This window comes from Sarcophilus harrisii, chromosome 1 (assembly GCF_902635505.1).
Source record: "Sarcophilus harrisii chromosome 1, mSarHar1.11, whole genome shotgun sequence".
Classification (NCBI taxonomy): domain Eukaryota; kingdom Metazoa; phylum Chordata; class Mammalia; order Dasyuromorphia; family Dasyuridae; genus Sarcophilus; species Sarcophilus harrisii.
The window spans coordinates 172,401,511-172,426,218 of record NC_045426.1 but is presented as its reverse complement, the minus strand read 5'-3'; the positions used below and the strand labels follow the sequence as shown (position 1 = coordinate 172,426,218).

Genomic DNA, 24,708 nt, shown 5'->3' with positions numbered 1-24,708 from the left:
TTAGGTTTTTTTCCCCCTAATATCTGGTTGTATTTCAATATAATTACAAATTTCGATGTGAAAAGAAAGCAAACAAAACTTGCACAAGTAATTGTTATGGGGCAGTCATTTTGCAGACATGTCTGACTCTTCCTGACCCCATTTGGAGTTTTCTTGGCAGAGATTAAAGTGGTTTGCCATTTCTTCTCCAGCTCATTATACAGTTGAGGCAACTAAGGCAAATAGGGGTAAGTGATTTTCCCTAGGATTCACTGAACCTACCTACTTGTTCCAAAACAGGTAACAATGCTAGACAAAAATAGACATATTTCCAGCACTCAGGGATTTTCTTTTATCCTAGACTTGAGTGGAAAAGAAAAAGAATAAACCTATATATTAAAATATATGGACAAAGAATAATAACATATCTTTGCTCTCCTAGCTCTCTTTTCTATTTTAGTTGTCAACATGAAATTGCCTTGTCCAAAGCCTTAGATGTCTATTCATTTTAGAGTTCTCTAAAAAAACTCGTGACCCTGGGCCTGGCTATTACATAGAGTTCGTTTTTAACATTTTTTCACCTCTGATTCAAAGTGTTATATGTCACTTAAAGATCTGGACTTTGGGCCAATGTATTTTTCTTACTTGCTTTTTAAAGGTTTTTGATTGAGTTGTTGAAAGAAGCATCAAGATGCTGTGATTGCCATAACAGATTGAAATATTAGAAATCTAGGCCATATATTAACAATAGAGAATATCATTAGAGAGAAAGGTGCATTGTAGTAGATAGAGAACTATCCTCAAAATCAAAGTGGATTTCAGTTAGTTTTTAACACAGGTTAAGTAATCCTGATGAAGTCCTAACCTGTTAGGATTCAGGCTACATTCCAGAAGTGGTGTTGCAGAGGAAATGCCAAGGTCTCTATCTCTATGCTCTATTAATGTTAGACTTTATTGGATAGAATGTTTTACTAATTCCAAATCTATTTTAAAAATGAAACTTTAAAAAATGGTAAATTAGTCCTATATTTTGTTACTTTTCCATTTAACCCTTTCCCTGGAATATTAGTGAAAATCCTAAAATCAACCTGGCAATTTCTGCAGCAGCAATTTAATTATTCTGTGTTGTTTCTACACCTAGAGTAACCTCATCTGTGATCCTGATTGTGTAAACAAGGAAGTGAACAAAAAGCACCTCATTAATTTTACTTTCAGTAGAAACACCATAGGAATTTTTTAAAAGATTAAATTCCAGGAGACAGTGCAATTATGGCCCAATACTAAAGGTGAATTTAAGCATATCTTCAAAATACCTCATTTAAAAAATAAATAAAAATGATCTAAATAATGTGGAAACCTCAAGTATCACAACTCTTTACTCTAGCCATACTGAGCTTCTTGCTGATCCTCCATCTCCTTTGCCCAGGCTGACCCTGAGACCTGGATGCCCTTTCTTTTCACTTTAGCCTTCTTAGTATGTTTCAAAGATTATGCTCAAATTTCACTTCCTGTGGGAGGCCTTTCCTGTTGCTAGTGTCTCCCCCAACCTCATTCCAGTCTTTCTCCTCTTTTACCTGGTACACACACACACACACACACACACACACACACAAAATAATAATACATAACAAATTATATATTACATCTTCTATTCACTTATTTTGTTCATGTTATTCCTCTCTCTCAGCTCTTTGAAGGTAGGAACATTTTGGTCTTTGTGACTGGCACATAATAGACATTTCAGTAGTGCTTGAATACCTAATGCAGGTGTAAAAATTTATATTAATTGACTCATTTTATTATAAATGTATACACAGATTAAAAAACATTATATGGCTAAGTTTAGAGTTTATTTAATACAATAATAATTTACTGATGGATTTATATTTATGTAAGCTGATCTAAAGACAAGTTGCCCTTTTCAATTCATTTTTTGCTTTTTTTCTTTATTCTTTTAGAAATGAGAAGACTTTAAATCTATGGATCTGAAATATTCAAAGTATGCAGAAAGGTCCATGTGTGGTTTGACAATTTTGAGAATTACTAGATTATTTTACTATTTCAAAAATTCTCTTTGTTTCTTAGTTAACAAGGAATGAGTTTTTTTCAACTTATTTGCATTAATTCATAAACATATATTGTTTTGTTTAGACAGTGGAATTTACCTTTATGAAAATTCATGTAAATTCCAGTGTAAATCCATATCAATTGTATAGAAATGCTTTTGCTATTTGGTGAAAAATAATTTTTTTGTTTGTTGTTTTTTCTCTCTTCTTTATATCATGTCAATATTGCATAATGGATAATGCCTGGCCTAGAATTAATTCATCTAGGTTTGTGTCCTATCTTTGATACAAGTTTTATCTCAAGCAATTCTCCAAGACTCACCTGTTAAGCCATAGACAGGTTGAGATACATTTTGCTGCTGAAATCACATTATCTATGTCTTTTTATATCCTTTCCCCTGTTCTACCTCCTTTTTTACAGCTGTGTTTTTAGTGAATATTAATATGTATCACAGCTAAGGAGAGAGTACTTACCAGCTATGATAGAACAATTAGCAAACAAAAAAATGCCATTGCTAATCATTTAAGTAAAATGTTTTCTCTATCACAGACATTAGTGTTAGAATTAATGTGTTTGACACCAGTTTGATAGATAGTACAAATATCTTTAAATTTCAAAACCACCTTGTCATTGTGGACTGAGCGGATGCTTTTATTTTTATCCCTAATTTATTATAAAAGTGTTTTGTGATAGCTGAATTATAATAATGGTAATTGGCTAACTGTTAATTTGCTGATTACTGTTTACTGCTAAACATTATAGCTGGATCTTTAGCTATTACCATCATCCATTCTTTAGGTCTATCCTATAACTAACTAGTAGTCAGATTTTTCATTCCTAATTTATACTTCTTATTGCTGTTCAGCTTAAAAAAATCTTTGTGGGTTGCTATTGTCAGTCAATCAGCAAACATTTATTAGATGCCTATTATGTGCCAGGCATCGTGTTAAGGGGTAAAAATGCAAAAAATTGAAATAATTCTTAGTCTTAAGGAGCTTCAGTTATATGGGGGAAACAACAACAACATATATAAGTATATAAAGTATAAACAACAACAACATATATAAGTATATAAAGTATAAAACTAAAAAAGAATAAATACAAATAAAGGCTAAACTACTTTGAAGGGATCAGGAAAGACTTCCTATAGAAAGAGAGTGATTCTTGGACTGCATCTTAAAGGAAGAAAAAGGTTTCTTTTAAGGGGAGATGAGGAAGGAGTACATTCCAAGCACAGATAAATAGTAGAGAGGCACACAGAAAAAAGATACAGAATATTGAGTGAGGAACAGAGAAAGTCAATTTTTATAAAGAAGTGAAGTTTAATGATGATGGAAAGATAGATTGGGGCAAAGTTGTGAAAGACTTTAAAAGCTAAATAGAGAAGTTTTTGTTTTATTCTAGAAGCAATAGGCAACCTATGAAATTTTTATTGAGTAGGGAAATAACTTGATCTGTGAAATTAAAATCTAAATTTTCTTCACATTCAGAGTTCTCTATAGTCTGACTTTTGGCTATACCTTTCATCTTTTTCTTGCAATTACTTCTTGTCATATAATCAGCATTCCACCCTGCCCCTCCAATTTAGATTTCCAAATACATTGTGTGTTTTCCCCCTTTCTAAACCGTAGGCCATGATATTCTCTAAGCTTGTAATGCCTCCCCAAAATGCCTTTCCTTTTAATTCTTCCCTTTTATTTATCTACTACATGTATATTACTTTCAAGTAGCTTAGAACTTAACAAGGGAAAACTCTAAGGGGTAGAGATGCTAGGGTAGGATAAAGTCAAGCAACATGCTGTAATGTACTCGAAGACTGGATAGCGTTGTTTTGTTCTTGACTAAGAACTTTACTTCTAGTCCTGAAAGACAATTAGAATATATGTTTTAATCATGGTTAGTTTGGAGCATGATCTTGTTTTGCAAAGACCAGCTTGTAGAGGTGGAGAAGAAGGGATGGGACTCAGGAAATATCAGTTAATCTAATTGGAATTAAAACAATGCAGTAAGAATATTTGGAGCCTTCAAAATAGGGATTTAGCAGAAGTCAAATAGGGTTTGCAGTTATGCTAATTTATGGGGAAAACAGTTATTTTGACTTTGCTCAGTTTATGTATATATACTACATAGCAACTATCTCCCTATACCCATGTAAGTCTTAGAGAATGGCTTGAAGTTCTAAGTGGTTAAATGACTTTTGTCACAATAGGACTTGAATCTGAGTCTTCTTAATTCCCCAATTCAGCACCTCGAGGACTATTTGATTTTTGTTGGTTGTATCCCCAGAACTTAGCATAATGACTGATATCTAGTAGGTGATGAGTATATACTTGTTGGTTGATTGATTTACTTATACTACTGCCTCCTCTATTTTTATTTTGAGTTAAGAAATGCATGCCCTTCTTATTGTGAGGCTAAAGACTTGACAAATTGCAGTCAGTCTCATTTTACTGTGACTTAACACAATAGACCTTAAGGCTAGACATTTTTAATTATTTGGATCAGTAAAGGAAGAAACTTTAGAAACAAAGGCTTTTCTGTCTCCAGTAAAAGAATGAATGGTTAAAATGTAATATCTGCTTTTGTCTTTGTCAAAGACAAAATGTCCAGAATGAGCCAAGAGATAGAAGATGGGACATTACTGGAATAACACAACTTTAGTAGTGCCAAGTTGTTTTGACGGTTTTCATTTATTGGGAGTCAAGTAGAAGAAGCCCATCACTAATACAGTGTTACCTTTGAAGGTCAAATATATATATTCATATTAATAATGAAAATGAAATACTTGTGGCCCTCTGCCTTATGGTTATAAGGTAACTAAAGAAGTTTATCTTTAAATACCATCTCCCCTGCCCCCTTCCCACTATTGTGGAAGGTCTGTGGAAGTATGACAGGGGATTATTCTCCAATCTCTATTCATTTCTTGTGTGATGGCTGAGAGACAGGTGAGTCTGCATCTCTGCTACACTGGGAGAGGTAGGTAGCTGGGGACTTCACTCCTTAGTCTAACTTTTGACTGCAGTTATTGGACTTCCAGTAACTTGCTCTCCCGACTTTGTGTTCAGAAGTCAACTCCATTCTGCTTTACCTAGGAGCAGAAAAGAACAGACACGGGGAGGTGGAAGAACCATTAGGGTTGTATGCTCCCAGCTTTATGCTGGCCCCTAGTAAGAGAGAGCAGGCCTGAGGCTTCTCCCCTACCCTGAGGCCCACAGCAACTCATCCTTCTTCCATCCCAGTTAGGCTCATCAATGTTTTGATAACATCCACAAGAAATCCAAAAGGTTCCTCTTCAGTTTTTTTATTGACCCAAAACCAATTAGAGAACATGCTGCAAAGTTCATATGGAAGTTATATCAGCCCAGCTGATGCATGTGTCCGTAAGGACCAGTTCTCCCAGTATATACAAAAAATTCTTTATGTACCTTAAAGCACTGTCATGTCAGAGTAGCTAGGTGGTCTTGAAGTGTCAGTAATCATGATTTCAAATTTGACTTCAGACAGTAGCTGTGTGATTCTGGGCAAATCACTTAACCATGTCTGTCTTGGTTTCCCCATCTGAAAAATGAGCTGGAGAAGGAAATGGCAAACCATTTTTGCCAAGAAAACCCCAAATGGGGTCCTGAAGTTTGGATATGACTGAAAAGCAAACTGAACAACAACAAATCCCTTTGTTGTTATTATGGTTAATAATATTCACAATGAAGTATTTCTTAACAATTAGAAAAATGAAGAGGCTTCTTTGGGGTAAAATCCAGACCCTCTGGTTATTAAGGTTTTTAGGCTATCCTTTTGTGTGGGAGCTGTGTTGTCAGCTCTAATTGAAAAGTCCCAGAAATGTGTGCATGTGGCACCTGGCTTCTTATCTCTTCACCCTAGAGATGGAACCAAGAATTAAAAAAAAAAACTAACTTAGGTAAGCTCTAGCATTGGTTGTACTACTGTAGCTGAGTGGCGGTTATTTATTTTTATAGATATATGCTTTGGGCAAATAACTGAGACATGAAAGGATTTAAAAATTTAAACATAGAAGAGACTTTAAAACTCATGGGGTCTAACCACCTTCATTTTATGAGTGAGGAAACATCAGCAAAGGGTGGCGAGGTTAGTTACAGGCTAATAGACCTAGAAGTAGAAGGGATCTCAGTCAACATCATCATCATCATCATCATCATTATCATCATAATGAACTGTGCCTGGCACTGTGCTAAGTGTTTCACAAATGGCATCGCCTTTGATCTCCCTAACACCTATGGGGGGGGTAGGTGCTACTGTAGTCCTTATTTTACATTTGAGGAAACTGAGGCAAATAGAGGTTGTGACTTATCCAAAGTCCCAGAGCTAGAAAGTGTTTGAAACAGGATTGGACATGAGCCCCAGGGCTTTATCCGTTGTGCCATCTAGCTGCCTCAACACTCTCAATTTTTCAACGAAGAAGCTGAGGTTGCAATCATGTTAAATGATGTAATTACCTAAGTTATAAGTATCAGAGATGATTTTAACTCATAGCCTCTGCTCCAAATCTACCAGTTTTTAGTACTGGACCAAATGAATATCTCTTGGATTTCACATTTGTTTTGGTCAGATTTCAAGGAAGGACCAAGCAGTTCTAGATTTCAACTTTTTCCATCCCTAGATACTCAGGGATTCCCCCATGCTTCCATTACAGTTTATGCGGATGTCCGCATTTTATTTTTAGGTACCCATGGTGACTGAATAATTTGTTTCCATGACTAGAATTGTAGAGAACATAGAAATATAGTAGTAAAAGAAATGAGAAAAAAAGGTGAATAGTTAAGTTCCAGCGCACCTCAGATTTCTAAAATGAGTTCCTCAGGAATTTTCTTTTTTCTTAAGTTCATTGTACATGTAGGGAGAACAAAGCAATTTGCAATGGTAAGAGGTTTTATAATGTTTTTGGATATGTTATTTCAGATTACTACTTTCTTTTGCACAAAAATTGTCCCCTGCTGGGTCTGATTTTTAAAATCAGGATTAGGAAACATTTTTTGTAATATTTAAATTCATAAATAAACAAATCGTTAACCTTGAATTACTTTCTTGGAGGGCCATGCACAAGACTTGTCACTGGTGGTCCCAGAGCAGCCCCCAATATTTTCATCACTCACTCAAATTGTGACATTAGGGTATCTGAGACAGAGAGTCAGTTATTAAAATAAGATAGTTATATAATGAGCCCCAAGGAAGTGACTTAAGATTGGAAACTTCAGCTAAGATGTTATTGGCTTCACTATTGTCTCTTGTGGCTGAGATGAAAATTTCAAGTCTCACTTATCAGAAGAGAAGATCATATCTATTAGTCTACTGCAGAATATTGGTGGGTTTCATTGGATTCCAAATCTTTTTAGTTCATAGACACTTGTCTTAGAAATCTCTTTTGGCATTAGTTAGCATTATTGGTCTATTGTTGTCATACAGGGGAGTCACCTGACAGGGCTGCTGGAGATCCAATCCCGACCTACAGAATGGATCTTCTCGTGTGAGAGGGTGATACAAGGACCTAAGAGGCAGTTGTGTTCTCTGACCTCCCCACTGAGAGACCGTTGCATTGTCTGACCTCTCTCTTCTTCCCTCTGCCTCAAATTTATCTCATTCCCAATCCGCAACATCTGTATTAGCAAAGGCTTCCCTACAACTCCTTCAGATGCCATGATTCATACCTGTGGGGGTTTTTGAAGAATTGACCTGCCCCTTAACAATCTATAATGTACTTAAACTATAATTTTCCCTTTCATTCTGGAAACAATCATTTATTGCATAGAAAATCTTATGTTTGAAGTTTTTGCAAGGGTCAGTGTTGAAAAATTATCCATGCATATGTTTTGTATATAAAAAGCTATAATAAAAAAATTAAAAAATAAATAAAATCTTGTTTTTTTTTCTTTCTCAGATTGAATGTTTCAGATTAATCTATCTCCCAAAAGGACTGTCATTCAAATAACACTGTGTGTGTTTTAATAATGAAGAATTGATGTGTGTGTGTGTGTGCGTGGGTGTGCGTGTGTATATATATACACACTTCTCTGTCCTCTAAGGCTAAATCAGTATGTAGGAATCTAATATAGTGAAGCCAAAACAAAAGATCTCTTTTCCGTATATAACAAAATGTTGGTGAACTATTTACATTTCAACTTCAATTTTGTTTTCAATAGTTATTGTATAGATACAGCCCTTAATCTATGTCCATGAACTTAAAAAAAATTCTTGGTAACTCTTTCTTTTTTCTTAATTTAGTTTTTATGTCTTCTGTTTTTTATAGCATCATATTTATCTGTGGTTTCCTCCCCATTCCATATAACACAAATAGTATTTTTTAAAGACAAAAAAAGAGGAAAAAATTAGCACAATTAATCATTACACTGAAAAAATCCAAAAACATGTGCAATGTGTAACACTTGTGGATCTCCTAATGCCACAAAAGGCTTTTTATTTCTTTTGAGAGTATATTGTAATTGTATTTCTACATTGTTTGGAGGGTGTCTTAGTAGACTGACTCCCAGATATAGTATGGATTTTGTAGTTATTTTAAATAAGACTTTTATTTTTTTTATGGGGTTTTGTTATTGCTATATAAAAATGTTGTGGGGCTGGGCAGCAGGGAGGAGTATTCCTTGAGCCTCACAGCCTAATTTATTAGCAAATTTTTTAGTTGTATATTTGCAGTTACCTCTCATCATTTCACCTTTCCAGTTCAAGTCTGTTGAAAATGAAGTTTTGATACTGCCAAAGCTCTTGGTTTTAGTTTTTTTTGAACAGGATTGATATCTCTGAATTTTTTTCCCTATTTTGATGAATAAAGACTAAGTTTATTGGTATTTGGGATACCATGTAAAGACTGAAGAGATGACAGTTTATTATTTTTATGAAAAATAATAAGAACATCTCAAAAATCATTCATTAGTGTTTCTTATTTGTATAAACCTTGAAACTTTATATAATTGTCATGACATCATTAATAAAATTAAAAATTATAATTGGGTGAGGATATTTTTGGAATGTATGATTAAAACCTAGGTTGTTACATTTCTCTAGATTTCTTAAATATCTCACTTCTGGTTATATGATTATTTTTATTAGCTATCTTTTGTTGATAGTATTTCTTTTATTTTACTAAGTCAACTTGTCTCCCAATATTGATTAATTGATTCATTCTAAAATTGATTATATGGATATTTTCTGTTTTTGGTAGTATTTATCAATTTCTTTTTTAAATTCAATTTTGTTTTATTTTTAGTTCCAAATTTGCTCCCCCTTGCACCCTTTCCTCTATCCTTTTCAATAGAATTTGTGGGTTTATCAGTTTAAAGAACTCTAGATAAAGACAATCATTTTATCTATGTAGACTGGTCCTTCTCTACAAATTATATTCCTATAAAATTGTCTGCTGAATGGCAAAGTTAAGAGTTTTAAGTAATTTGGCTCATGTCTTTATATACCTCATGGCAGTATTTGAACTGGTCTTATCAATTCTGAGGCCAGCCTCTCTGCCTACTGCAGACTATTTGGTCTTTTTCATGCATGTGTTTGTAAAAGAGGAAAAAAATTCCAGAATTAAATTTTTTAAACACTAGAGAGGTTGTTTTGGGGATATTTGTGTTTATCTAGTACTTTGCAAATCATAAAGCACTATGTAAATAAAATCTTTTAAATTTTCATTCTCTCCCTTGCCCTTCATATTGCTAATCATATTATTGGTACTGAGCTTAAGTGACTACTACACACTAGATATCTTGCTAAGCACTTACACAAATATTATTAGAAGTGAATGTTCTATGTCTATAGTATGAACTTCTACATTTCCTAACCCTTTCCTTCTGTAATATTTTCAAATGTCACATATTTTATGTTATATTTCATGAGCTGAGAATTACTCCTAGAAATTAGAATTAGTTGTTTTTTAAAAGAAGAGCAGCCACTTTGAAAGATATATATTTGACTAGGATAATCAAGCAAGAAGATAAAGAGGAATAAATAAAATAAAAAGAAAGTGGGCAAAGAGAGAGGTGCTCCTAGCAAGTTATGTATACATTTATCTGTTTATTTGAATTTATTGCTTTCACATATTCTAACCTTCTTGAGGATAGAGAAAATAATGTCTCCTTGCTTTTAATTCCCTAGATGCTTAGTCCAGGGCAGATTATTTACTTTTTGAATTATTATCCACTGAAAATACAGCTTTTAGCATGCTGTCCATTATTTCCTGTTTACTCTTCTCATGAGCTCTGCAGTCTGGTAGAGGATCTTTTAGATCAAATTATTCACAAACTTTGATGAACTAGAAACCAAAGTGAATAGAGCCCTCAACTAGTAAGAACAATTTTCCTCTACTTAGCTTTTTAGAAAACAAAAATACCCAAAATAATTTTTAATAAAAAAAGCCAAATAAGAATAATATGAAGTTTATAGACTATATAGAAGTTTATCTTCATAAAGTTGGTCACCAGATGAACCATTTATTTCAGCCACAGAAACTCATAAAAACCATTTCAAAAAGGTTGTGTTGATGAATAGAATATTGACATTAATTTTAGAGGTTTGAAGCTCTGTCGTCACTAATAAAGGAAAGTTGAGTATATGAATATATTTTGGAAAGATTTTTTTAATAGGTTAATTTCTCAATTTCTGGTCAATTCTAACAATCAGAAATTCAATTAATATGAATATTCCTATCTCTTTGTCTATAAAAGCCTAATTATAGTTTCATTTTGATAATGAAATATTTCATTATTGATACATTGCTCTCTTAACACCAGGCATATGAAACACAATTATGATAGACTCAAGACGGAAACCAAATTTGCTGTAAACTGTTCTACTGTGTAAGTCTGAGAGGTGATACTACTCACTTTTCCAGAATGTAGTATGGAGCCCAAAAGAGACACCATATATACATTGACTGAGAAACTGAACAACTTTCTATTTCTTGTGAGTCATCTCTTCATAGTTTTGCTTCATTTTTACAGTGCAAATTGCTGTGATCTCCTGAGAATGTCAGGCACACCCATATTCAAGTGAGGTAAAAAAAAAAAAATCCAAAACATTCCCAAGCCAACTCTGAATGAGTTTGGAAGGTGGTTTGGACCACCTTCCTCTTCCATGTGGATGTGGTTAAGAACAATAAAATTGATTATTCTACGTGAATATTAGATAATGTTGATTAAAGTCTCTTTTAATTTCTAAGAAAGAAAAGGAATAGGATCCTAAGAGTTAATTTCTCTAAAGTAAAAGATTACTTATATTTTTCTCTTTTTCCAAATGCTTTTCTATCCTAATGTCCTAGATTTGGAGTGTGGATAATGTACGAAATATTGAGACAACGATTGCATGGTGTTTTTTTTTTTTTTGTTTTTGTTTTTTTGTTTTTAAGAAAACTCAGATGTGCATTCTTTAATCCTGTTTTTTCTCCATATTCCTTTGGAAAAGAAAGGATAAGTATTAGTCATTATCTGTTATTATTACTTTTAGATGAATATAATCCAGGTTTACAGACTCCTAGTGCCAATATAATTTACAATATAATCATACTGCCTTCATGTACATATGTACAAGTAGAGGTACAAGAAGAGAGATGAAAATTGCACTCTGGGGTGTTTAAAACATGGGAAATGAAATTTTTTTTGGATACTACCTCTCATTACTCACAGTGTACTAACAAAAGCTTGCCAGGTTGGGGACATAGGCTTTTATATTCAAGTCTAAAAAGCAAATCCTCAAATGACCCTGGATGTTGTGCTGACAGTTTCTTGAAGGAAACTTATTTAAAACTAGTATGGAATTAGTTGTGATGTAAGATCTCCCATGTCTTAAGCCATGGGTTTCCTAAATATGAACTTATGGAAATATTTGTATTCAAAATGTTCTATTTCTGGATTTTTTATAAATTAGAGAATATTTTGTTTTGGGGCTTAATTTCTAAAAGTGTATCTATTGTCACTCCCTGATCCTGTTTTCTGTATAAATATATATCTGCTTCCCTAAAGAATTAAGTCAAAATGATCAAAATGATAGGGATATATTTCATAGATATATGGAACCCACAAGTAAGGAAACTCTTTTCTACCAATGTAGGCTGATTTCTTCAATATTTAAACTCATAGAGTTGTCTATAACTCTGAAAGATTAAATAACTTAGATGGGAACTTAACAGTCAGTATTTATCAGAGGCATGCCCTTAACTGATTCTTTTCTGACTTCAAGATAGCTCGATATCCATTATACCATACTCTCTATAAAAACAGTTTAGTTATATAAGTCCATAAAAAAGCCATCTCCATTTTTAGCCTATTCAGTAATTGATCGATAGGGGGATGACTCTAGGATCAGTAAGATTTAGACAGATCCAAGGAATTCCTGTTTCTTATTTGCAATAAACCTTCATTAACTAGAATCTAACTAAGGGACTCAACTAATTTATTTTCCCTGTATGCCCTGTACTTCTCTTACTCCCTCGATTTTTTTTCCCCTTAGGAGTCTCACCAAAAAAAGTGTTTACTAGTATTTGGCTTAAAACAAACTAATTGGGGCAGCTAGGTAGCACAGTGGATAGATAGAGCACCAGCCCTGAAGTCCGGAGGGCCCGAGTTGAAATCTGGCCTCAGACAGCTGTGTGCCCTGGGCAAGTCACTTAACCCCAATTGCCTCAGCAAAAAAACCAAAAACAAAACCCTAATCCATGGGATATTCTGTGATCAATAGAGATTTGGTGTAATCTATTATACCTTTTATTTTTCTTTTATATCTTTATTAATATTATTGTGAGGTAATATTTCTAAGCAAAAAAAAATGACAACTATCAGATATTATATCTGTGATCATCAGAGAATTAAGAAAACATTCAATATACTGTATTTATTAAGACTGTTGAAGACCATTAAAGGGAAAATGAATATGAAGTATTATACTATGACATGTTAAAAAATGAGCTGTACAGGAAAAGCTGGATAAAAGTCATTGGAGAAATGTATGACTAGGGGCAAAAAGATATCCTAGTTAAGTAGCAAAAGCAGATGCTATCTGATGATGAAATTCACAGTAGCAGGAAAATTTGAGGAATGTTCCCCAGTTTGTTGGGTGAAATAGCTATAGTGAATGTTCAAGAAGACACAGATCTGAGCTGCACAAGATGGTCAAAAATAGATGGGTTTCAACCTATTCGATTGTAGGGGTTTCCCACATAAATAAGATTAGAGATCTTTTGGAGCATGGTGTAGTTAAATGGATAGAATTGCTGAAACTCTACCAAAATTAACTGAATATAAACAATCTAGCAATGAAGTTCTTTTACCAAGAAAGCTAACTTAATATATCATGTATTTGCATGAGATAAAAGAAATAATTCTTCCATTTTTTGCTTAGGCTCTTATGAAAATATATTTTAAAAGATTTGTGATAAAATTTCTGAATCCTCTGTGAGAGTAACAGAGGACAGAAAAAAGAACTTATTGGAAAGAATAGTAAAGTTGTAGTTATTGGATAACTTGAACAGTTTAATTGTTTATTATGAGGATGACCAGCTATTCCTTTTTCATCGAAGTTAGTCAACTGGCTTTTTAATTTTTAAAGTAAGATTTATATTAGACATAAGAAGTAACTTTTGGATCTAAGAATATTAAATAGTGAAATAGTTTTTAATAGTTTCAGATAAGAGTTATATTTAATGTAGATGAGACAATAAAGTGCTAATGAAATTGGGAGAAAGGTGCCAAAGTGGCCATTTTTATCTAACACAGACCTGCATCCACAGTGATAATAAAAATTGTACAATCAGTGCAGAGTTTATCGTGTGGGGGCATGGAGAATTCTCAGTATTTCCAACTCTCCTCAACCTTTTAGAAAACGCATTCTGACTTCTGAGTTGGTACTGGGCAGTTCCTCTTAGCAGGGAGAGAACAAAAGAAGAGCAGAGGAACTTTGTTGACGTAAGGACATTCCCTTCCCCCACACCTAGTTTTAGGAAGCTGAAGAGAAGACAGTCTTTGCTATTGCCGTGGCGAGTATTAAGCACTGAGGATCTTTTGTCACCTGGCTCACGAACATGTTCACAATTCTTCCCCTCATTCTTACTCTCAGACTTGTTAATCACAGGCAGAAGAGGTGAACAGCAGCATTGGACCATTGATCCATGGCCAGGTGCTCATTAGAGAGCACTTGGCATTAGCTCATGCTAGATAGCCAACAGCAACAACTGGAAACAACTGGAGCAAATCCCAACAACTGGAAAGTTTGAGTTGGAGAATAACAGTAAACAAATTAGAGATATGAGGAATTTACCAGTGGATTTAAGGGGTGAAATGGGGAGAAAGGGAAAAGGAAACCAAACTATGTTTCTACTCATGTTTTTAAACCAGTTCGAAGTTAACAGAACTGCTAGGTGTTTGAAATAAGTTGACCTATTGGATTCCAGTTTTACTTAGAACTTTCAAAATATGGGGGCAGCTAGGAAGCGAAGTGGATAGAGCACCAGCCCTGAAGTCAGGAGGACCTGAGTTCAAATTTAGTCTCAGACACTTAACACTTCCTGGCCATGTGACCCTGGGCAAGTCACTTAACCCCAATTGCCTCAAGGAAAAAAAGAAATTTCAAAATGTGACCTCAATAAACCATAAGCAATATAATAAATACTTTTATATACATTATTATTAATTGAGATAGGAAAAATGTAGAAGAAGCCTAAGGTCTTGAGCTCAAGATTTATTAGCTAGATGGAACAGAAGCTGACTTAAATAGTTGCACCCAAGACTATACATTGTTTATGATATTAAAGAACGCATATGCTATTATTTATGTCTTAATATCTTTTAAAACAGCCAGAATGTTTTGAGCAGGAAAATTGGCTAACTTTTAAAATCTAATTTGAAAACTTCAATTAAGTTAAGCTATTTAATTAATTAAAAATGCTATGTAAATATTGAAGATTTTTATAATTTAATGGGCAAACTGCTTTACCATTGAATCCTAATTAAATATTGAACCACTTCAACTAAGTATCTTCCACACAAAGAATACTGAATAAGAAAATGTCCAGGTAGTTTCCTGAAAAACTCTCATTAGTATGACTAGCTTGTCAGTTTATAAGTTGCAAGGATTGGTGCCATATGTAGTATCTGTGCTTTATTCCTAGTCATCAGAGCTGGGATATACTAAGATTCAGCTACAGCATGGGATATTAAAGTTATTTTAGTATTGATCTGTTTAATATGAAACTTTAATGTTAGCCTAGAATAGGTCATAGATCCTCCTTTTTCTAGCCAAAGGCTATATAGGTATATGGGTGTTCATGGGGATATAGCAGGAAGAGGCAAAAATAAATGATAATACTATTCCGTGTGATAAAATGGTTAGGAAAATGAAGTGACCCAGTTTGAATTGGCATTTGGGTCATGTACCATAGGGATTTTCTCTGTTGGGATTGAACAGTAGCAGAAAGCTTATACTCAAATGCCTAGATAAACCTCAATAAAATAATGTGTTTAGTTTCAATATTTTTAAAGGAGAGAATTTTGTAGAAATGCAAAAGTGCATTCTTCATAGTGCTTCATATGTTTCTAGTTACATATCTTAGAGATCACCTGGACTTGAGTAATAACTGTACACTTGTGGAATTTAATGGAAAGATGCTATTGTCAGGTGTAATCCCATCACAAATACCACAACTTTTTATTGAAAAGTTTGCTATTAATAATTTCTTTAAAAATATGCATTTTAATATAATTCAATATAACTGTACCCCTGTATCACCTGTAAAGGTACAAGTACATTTTATTTTTATTATTATCCTCTCATTCTCAGCATTTTTGAAGGTGTTCAACATGGTCCTAGTTGATAAATTGCTATCCTGCTCTTTCTTATTCATTTATATTTAACATGTTATTGTAGTAAATATTCATAAGAATGTATGATCTCATCAATTTAGATGTTTCCTCTCATGATCCAGTTTACAGATCATCCATGCATGTCTATCTTGGGAACCTTTCCTTTGTATCCTTCAGGGAAGAGGAGATCTATAAATATAAAGTCCTTTATCTTTTGGTTCTTTGACTCTCTTTACAACTTGGCCCCATCCTATCTTTATAATCTTACTGTATTTTAGACCTCTTTCTGTGCTCTATGGGTACAAACAAATTAACCTTCTTGCTATTCCCCATATACTCTACTTCACTCCATTTCTTATCCACAGATCTTTATACTGAATCCCTGATACCCCAGTCTCTTGGAATCTCTGTTTTCCTTCAAGAGTCATCTGCCGGAAGCCATTTCTTTTTCCACTATCTGATGCCTTCTCCCTTCCCATTCTGTGTATTAGCTTTGTTTAGATTTAATGTCTGTGTTTATATATTTATGTTATCTCTCCCATTAGAAGGTAAGCTCCTTGAAGGCAGGGACTATTTTACCATTTAATATTTAATTGACTTATTATATACTTTTTTGAAACATTTAATCTTTTGGCCTTTGACTTACTTGGGAGATGTGTCCAGAAAAGATATTTTTGGGTTAAAGGATTTAAACATTTTAGTCATCTTTCTTAAATAATTCTAGATTTTCCATAAATTAGACCAATTCATATCTTGTAATAAATTTCCTTTTTCATGTCCCCTCCCACACTGAATTTCTAAATTGTCATCTTTGACATTTTGAGGGGAGTAAGGATGACTTTTCAGAGCTGTTTTAATTCATGTTCTTTTTATTAATCATTTGGGACATGATTTCATATGAGTATTGATATTTTGCCATTCTTTTAAAATTGTTTATATATTTTGATAATTTTCATTGGGGGAGGCCTCTTGTTAGTTGCTTGTTTATTGTATATCAGATTTTTATCAAGTATAAGTGATGTAAAGAATTTTCCCAAAGCTTTTTTTCTTATTCTATTTGCAATGATTTTGTTATTTCATTTTTATTTATGTAGATAAATGGGATGTTTTTCTTTCATGATCATTTCTCTCCTTTATTTGATTAAGAATTCTTGTCCTATCCATAGTTCTGTGAAATTTATCCTCTTTCACCACTATCGTTATCTTCTTTTTAATGATATGATCTTTTATATTTAGGTTGCATAGCTATTTCATACTTATTGTGGTATATGATTTAATATACTGGTCTAAATAAAATTTCTGCTGAATTGATTTCCTGTTTTCCTTAGCAGTTTTTTTGTGAAATAAAGAATCCTTCTCCTAGTAATTTATGTTCTTGGGTTTACTAAACAGGGAATTACTGTTTTGGTCCTTGCTTTGTTATCATTTTAATAAAATTTTCATTGTTCAGCCATAAAATTTGTGCTTCCTTGTCTTCCTTTATTTCTTTAGAAGTTTAAAAGTTGTATTTACATAGATGGGTAGATACAGATCTCTCTATATATTTATATAAATAAAAATATTTATTTATTATATGTACATGTCTGTATATGCATATCGATATATTTTCTTATATTTTTGGCATTTCCTTGTATGTTTTGATGATTTAATCTTATGACATTTTTCACATTTTTAGTTTTAATAAAATCATTAGTTTCTGGGTTTTGTTAATACTGTGTAAAAATTTGATGATTCTAAAGATAGTGATAATTTTATTTCTTTTCTGTTAACTTTATATCTTTGATTTTTTTTTAAATTTTTGATCTTATTGTCATAGCTAGCAGTGATAGGATGACAAATAATATCAGAGAGGTAGGATTTTTGCTTTACTCTTATTTATATAGGGAAAGATTCCACTATTGCTTCATTGTATATAAAGAATGTACAGTTATCCCTTCCACATTGCATGGATTAGAGGTGGGATGCCCCCTATGATCTAGAAAATCTGCGTGACTCTCCTTTTCTAGCAGAGAAGCAATCTGAATTATTATGATATTAAAAGATAAAACATATTGTATTCTACAATATTCTACATTTATTTTATGCATTTGAGTTTTTAGTGTCATTTGTTGTCCTTGATGTGTCATCTGTGTCTTCCACAAAACTCCCATTTATTATCTTAAGCCAACCCATGACATATCAAAACTGTAGTGGGAGAAGTCATGATGTGGAAGATATGACTGCATGTTGTTTTGCATTAGTGATTTAAAAAAATCTTATTGCAGCATATTTATAATTTTAATCCATTCTAATGATAACATTAACACACTTTTACTCCTTCCTGGAAGGTGAGACTGCTAATTTTGTGGATTCTGAGAATAATCCTGATCACTTGCAGGAAAAATAGAACCAGCCTTAGATAATAGGTTTAGTGTATTAAAAAATGGGCTCAATAACTTTTTCCTTCCTTCCTTCCTTCCTTCTTTCCCCCTCTAAATTCTTCTCTCTCTCTCTCCCTCTTTGCCTCCCTCCCTCCTTTTTCCTTCCCTCTGACCTGTTTCTCCCTTATTCCCTCCTTTTCTCTCCCTTTTCTGCTCTCCTTTTTTTTCCTTTCTCCTTCCCCTCCTTTCTCTTCAATCTTTCTCTGCTTTCCATCCTTCTTTACTTCCTTTCTCCCTTTTATAATTCCTCATTTCTAACCTCTTACATTTTCATCTCTTCATTTGGAAAAAATAAGAAAGGAAAACAAAGCCTTCTTAACAAAGTATCTAAAAACATATGTCTTAGTTGATAAACATTTGTAAAGTGACTTTTTATTTAGCCATTTTATCAAGTGTTGTGTATTGTTCTTAGTGTTGGGAATACAAAGAAAGGCAAAAGACAGTTCATAAAGAGATTGTAATCTATTGTGGAAAGAAAACATACAAAAAGAAAAAGAAAAGGAGAATGGGTATGGGGAGCATGAGGGAGAAGTTCGAAGAGTGCAGCTAAGCAGAAAATGATGATTGCATGCTTCATTATCAGTCCTTTGGCATAATAGTTGGTCATTGCATTGATTACAATTCTCAAGTATTTTAAAGTTGTTTTCTTTATAATGTAGCTCTTATATAAATTATTCTTCTGGTTCTGTTCCCTTTACTGCATATCAATTCAAATAATTGTTCTCAAGTCACTTTGAAAACCATCTATTTTATAATTTCTTATGTGTAAAAATATTTAATTACATTTAATACCATATTTAATTTAGCTTTCCTTCAGTAGATAGGTGCCTTCTTAGACTCCTTTTCTTTTCTGTAACAAAAAGCTGCTATAAATATATATTTTTAACACATGTGTTACATTCCTCTCTCTTAGATTTCTTTGGGGTCTAGGCCTGTTAGGAGTATTGCTAAGTCAAAGCCTTTAACATAGTCTAGTACCATTTTGGGCATGGTTCCCAAATTGCTTTCCAGAAAAGCTCAACCAAGTCACAACTCCAACAGCACATTATTGTGTGTATTGCCACACTTCTAACTGTTTTCCTTTTTTTTTTTTTTTTTTTTTTTTAATCCTGGCCAATCTGATGGGTCTGATATGAAATGTCAAAGCTCATTTACTTTATATTTATGTAATTGTACCAAAATTACACTAAATCATCAGATTTGGAGAATTTCTTTTCATGTGTATTGATAGCTTGAATTTATTTCTTTGAAAATTGCTTATTTCTTATCTTTTGATAATTTGTTAATTGGGGAATGGTTTTGTTCTTATAAATTTGTAGCACAGAAACTTATATTTCCTCTCCTCAAAGTTTTGAGTTTTCCTTTTGGCCTTCTAATTTTGATTGCATTCATTTTATTTGTACGCAAAATTTCAATTTTGTGTAATAAAATTTGTTAGATCTTTTAATCTTTTCCTTCTTTGGTCATTGACTCTTAATATCCATAAACCTGAAATATATTTTCTTTCTTGCATTTCTAATTTCTCTATGACATAACTAAGTCATGTATACATGCAAAATTTAATTTGTTATGTCATATGAGATGTTTGTCTTCACTTAATTTCTTCTAGACTGCTTTCTAATTTTCTTAGCAGTTTTTGTCCAATAATGAGCTTATTCCAGTAGCTTAAATCTTTGTGTATATCAAACATGGTATCACATGTTCATTTGTTTCTGTATGTTGTGTATTTAATGTATTTCACTGACTGATCTCTTTTTATTTATTTTCTAGTAGCAAATGATTTTGATGATTATACTTCGTATTATAGTTTGAGATTGGGTACTGCTAAATTCTTCTTATCATCTTTTTCCATTAGATAGTATTACTTATACATTATTATTATAATTTTTAAAAATTTTTTGCTGAGGCAATTAGGGTTAAGTGACTTACTCAGGGTCACACAGCTAAGTTTCTGAGACCAAATTTGAACTCAGGTCCTCCTGACTTCAGGGTTGGTGCTGCTCTACCCACTGTGCCACCTAGCTGCCCCACTTATACATTATTTTTCACAAATCTATATACTCTGTAGTTTCTATCTTTTCCTCCTGGATTTTGTTGGTAATATATAGAAATACTAATTATTTAGGTGAAATTTTATATTCAGCAACCTCTGTTCAAGTTATTATTTCAGTTAATTTTGCTTGATACTTCAAATAGTGTCAACTCAAATAGAAAAGGGATCCTTGGAGTTACAGAGATTTAGAAAACCACAAATTAACATTATCTAAAGCATTTTTATTTATTTTCTTAAAACATTCCCAATTATAGCCCACTATTAAGTTTTATGAGCCCACCATTTGACACTTTTGCTTTTAAACCATCATATTATCTAAAAGAAGCAATTATTTTATTTCCTTTTTTTGCCTTTGTTTATTCTCTTGATTACATTTTCTTATCTTTCTTTGATAGCTAACATTTTCTGACATTTTCTTAAATAATAAATTGCTTATTTCTGGCCTTACTGAAAAGGTCTTTTACTTTTTTATGTAAGTTAATATGTGCCACATTAAAGAAAATCAATTTATTCTTAGGAGTTTTAGTGCTTTTAGAAAAAATGGGTGTTGGATTTTGTCAAAAGCTTTTTCAGGATCTATTGTTATATTCATAGGATTAATTTTTTTTTAATAATGTGGTTTCTTTTGTTTATAGTTCTTCTAATATTTTTTCTAATATTGAACCTTTCCTAAATTCCTGGTATCCAAATATATTCATACTGTATACTTTTTTTAAATATGCTTTTGTAGCCTATTTGCTAATGTATTATTTAATTTTTTTGGTCAGTATTAGAAAGGAATATTAGATGTCTTTCTCTACTTTTGCTCTTCCCAGTTTATTTATCAGGACCATATTTGCAATACAGAAAGTTCAGAAGCATCCCTTCTTTTACTATTTTTCTAAATAGTTTTTGCATATAATAATGTTGGAATTGTTCTTTGAAAATCTGATAAATTATATTTAAAAATCTATCTGATCTTTGAATTTTATTTTTCTTTAGTAGTTCACTTACAGCTTGTTCGTTATCTTTTTTTTAGTGATACTAAGTTGTTAAAATAATCTTCTTTTGTTCATCAGAGTATTTTATATTTTGTAAATATTCATCCATTTTCTCTTAGTTATCAAATTTCTTAGCATATAATTGTAGAAAATATATTCTGATAATTACTTTTGTTTCCACTTTTGCTGTTCTGAATCTCCTTTTTTATTTTTGAGAAGAACAATTTTGTTTTCTTCTATCTCTATCTCTGTCTCTTTCTGTTTCTCATTTATTAAAAAAAAAACTTCCTTGTTTGTTTGCTTGTTTTTTTTTTTTTTTTTAGCAATTCACCATTTTGATGGATATTTTTCTTGCTTTCAACTTTTGTTAATTTCTTGCTTTGATTTTAGAATTTCTATTTTGACGTTTAATTGGGAGATTTTGATTTTTTTTTTAGATTTTTTTTTTTAGTTTTACTCAATTCATTTATTTGTTCTATTCCTCTTTTGTTGAAAGCATTTAGAAAGGTAAATATTCTCTTTAATTATTGCTTTAGTTACATCTCATAAATTTTTGTATGGAGTCTTATGGTTTTTTTTTATTTTTTAAAATGAAACTTTCTACTGTTTCTGTGATTTGTTCTTTAACCCACTAATCCTTGTTATTGTTATTTATTCACCAATTGTAATTTAATTCTTCCTTCAGAGTCCCTTTATTTAATAAAATTCATCGCAGATAACAAAGATTGTATTATTTGTTTTTCTGGATTTGTGAGATTTTTATGAATTTCCAGGAACCCATTTTTTTTATAACTTTTTATTGACAGAACAAATGCATGGGTAATTTTTACAACATTGTCTCTTGCACTCATTTCTGTTCTGACTCTTCCCTTCCTTCCCTCCACCCTCCTCCCCTAGACAGTCTTATACATGTTAAATATGTTACAGTATATCCTAGATACAATATATGTGTGCAGAACCAAACAGTTCTCTTGTTACACAAGAAGATAAAAATAACCTGGGAAGAAAAACAAAAATGCAAGTAGTTCACATTCATTTCCCAGTGTTCCTTCTCTGGGTGTAGCTGATTCTATTCATCATTGAGCAATTGGAAGATCTTCTCTTAGATCTTCTCTTTGTCAAAAGTATCCACTTCCATCAGAATACATCCTCATATAGTATTGTTGTTGAAGTGTATAATGATCTCCTGATTCTGCTCATTTCACTCAGCATTAGTTCATGTAAGTCTTTCCAAGCCTCTCTGTATTCATCCTGCTGGTCATTTCTTACAGAACAATAATACTCCATAGCATTCATATACCACAGTTTACCTAACTATTCTCCAATTGATGGGCATCCATTCATTTTCCAGTTTCTAACCACTACAGAAAGGGCTGCCACAAACATTTTGGCACATACAGGTCCCTTTCCCTTCTTTAGTATCTCTTTGGGATTATATCCAGTAGTAACACTGCTGGATCAAAGGGTATGCACAGTTTGATAACTTTTTGGGCATAATTCCAGATTGCTCTTCAGAATGGTTGGATTCATTCACAACTCCACCAACAATGCATCAGTGTCCCAGTTTTCCTGCATCCCTTCCAACATTCATCATTATTTTTTCCTGTCATCTTAGCCAATCTGACAGGTGTATAGTGGTATCTCAGAGTTGTCTTAATTTGCATTTCTCTGATCAATAGTGATTTGGAATATCCTTTCATATGAGTAAAAATAGTTTTAATTTCATCTTCTGAAAATTGTTCATATCTTTTGACCATTTATCAATTGGAGAATGGCTTCATTTCTTATAAATTAGAGTCAATTCTCTACATATTTTGGAAATGAGGCCTTTATCAGAACCTTTAACTGTAAAAATGTTTTCCCGGTTTGTTGCTTCCCTTCTAATCTTGTTTGCATTAGTTTTGTTTGTACAAAGGCTTTTTAATTTGATATAATCAAAATTTTCTATTTTGTGATCAATAGTGATCTCTAGTTCTTCTTTGGTCACAAATTTCTTCCTTCTCCACAAGGCCGAGAAGTAAACTATCCTATGTTCCTCTGATTTATTTATAATCTCATTCTTTATGCCTGAATCATGCATGGACCCATTTTGGTGTATGGTGTTAAGTGTGGGTATATGCCTAATTTCTGCTATACTAATTTCCAGTTTTCCTAGCAGTTTTTGTCAAATAGTGAATTTTTATCCCAAAAGTTGGGATCTTTGGGTTTGTCAAACACTAGATTGCTATAGTTATTGATTATTTTGCAGGAAGTCATTTTTATAACTGCAATTACCCCAGTGTAAATACTTAATGCTATTGCAATAGTCTGATGATTGATACCTCTCCCTATCTCTCTTCTCATTCCTGTTTACCTTTTAGTCAGTTGCCAGATTGATCTGCCTAAAGCACATGTCTGACAATAACATAAGTCAATAAATTCCAATAAATTATGATCTCTGATTACATATATAAAGACCTCTGTTTGGCATCTAAAATCCTTCAGAATCTGTCACTCTCCTTACTTTCCAGTTTTATTGCACCATATTCTTTCTCCAACTTCTCTTTCTCTCTATCATCCTCTGAATTCAGAAATAATAGTCTTAATGTTGTTCCTTGCATTAAGACATTCCACCTTCTGATTCTGGGCCTAGTCACCCACTATCCTCCATGCTTGGAATTCTTTCCTTTTTTAACCTCCATTTTCTGGCTTCTCCGACTTTTGTCAAAAACCAGTTAAAATGTCATTTTCTACAAGAAACCTTACCCAGCATCCCTAGTTAATGCCTCCATTTTGAGATTATCTAATTTATTCTATATATTTTTGTTTGTACATGGTTGTTTGTATGTAGTTTCTTCCATTAGATTGTAAGCTTCTCAAGAGAAGGGACCACTTTTTTTTTTTTCTCTATGTATCCCTAGTGGTTAACACAGTGTCTTACACATAGTAGATGCTTAATAAATGCATTTTTTAAAAAACCGACTCACTTTGTTTCCTAAAAATGTATTTATTATATAGTGTGGTGAGAAACAAGGAGACCAGCCCAAATTATTCTAAATCATGTAGATATTTTAAATATTTTATAAAATCTTTGAGACCTTCCTATAATGGTTCACCTTTTTGGTTCATCATTATAGATGACCTGTGTGGCAGGTAACTGTATAAAATCCTCCCTAGTGTTAGTGGATATTCCTGTAACAGAACTATATAAGGAACTTTTCCCCTATGAAGGTGGAATGTGTATATAGTTATATGGTTATTCCTACTGAAGCTCTTTTTAGCAGTATAGGTACCCTGGTATGTTGTGTGTGCTTGTGTTTAAGTACCTAGATAAATCTTAATGTAAAACAATAAAGAAGTGACATATTTATTTGAAAACAATTTTTGGTAGAAATACA

General features: G+C 32.6%; 1 protein-coding gene across 5 annotated transcripts in view; it reads left to right on the top strand.

Moving 5' to 3' along the window:
• The window catches only part of SSBP2 (single stranded DNA binding protein 2), a 375,378-nt gene that overhangs the window by 44,086 nt on the left and 306,584 nt on the right, over positions 1–24,708 (top strand). The window contains exon 1 of one of the 5 annotated variants that reach the window (XM_031967105.1): positions 1,602–1,978. The exons of the other annotated variants lie outside the window; for them this stretch is intronic. Coding sequence (XP_031822965.1) covers positions 1,959–1,978 — 20 coding nt within the window. The 5' untranslated portion in view covers positions 1,602–1,958. Of the gene's footprint in view, positions 1–1,601; positions 1,979–24,708 lie in introns of those variants that run through there. 5 annotated transcript variants of the gene reach the window in all.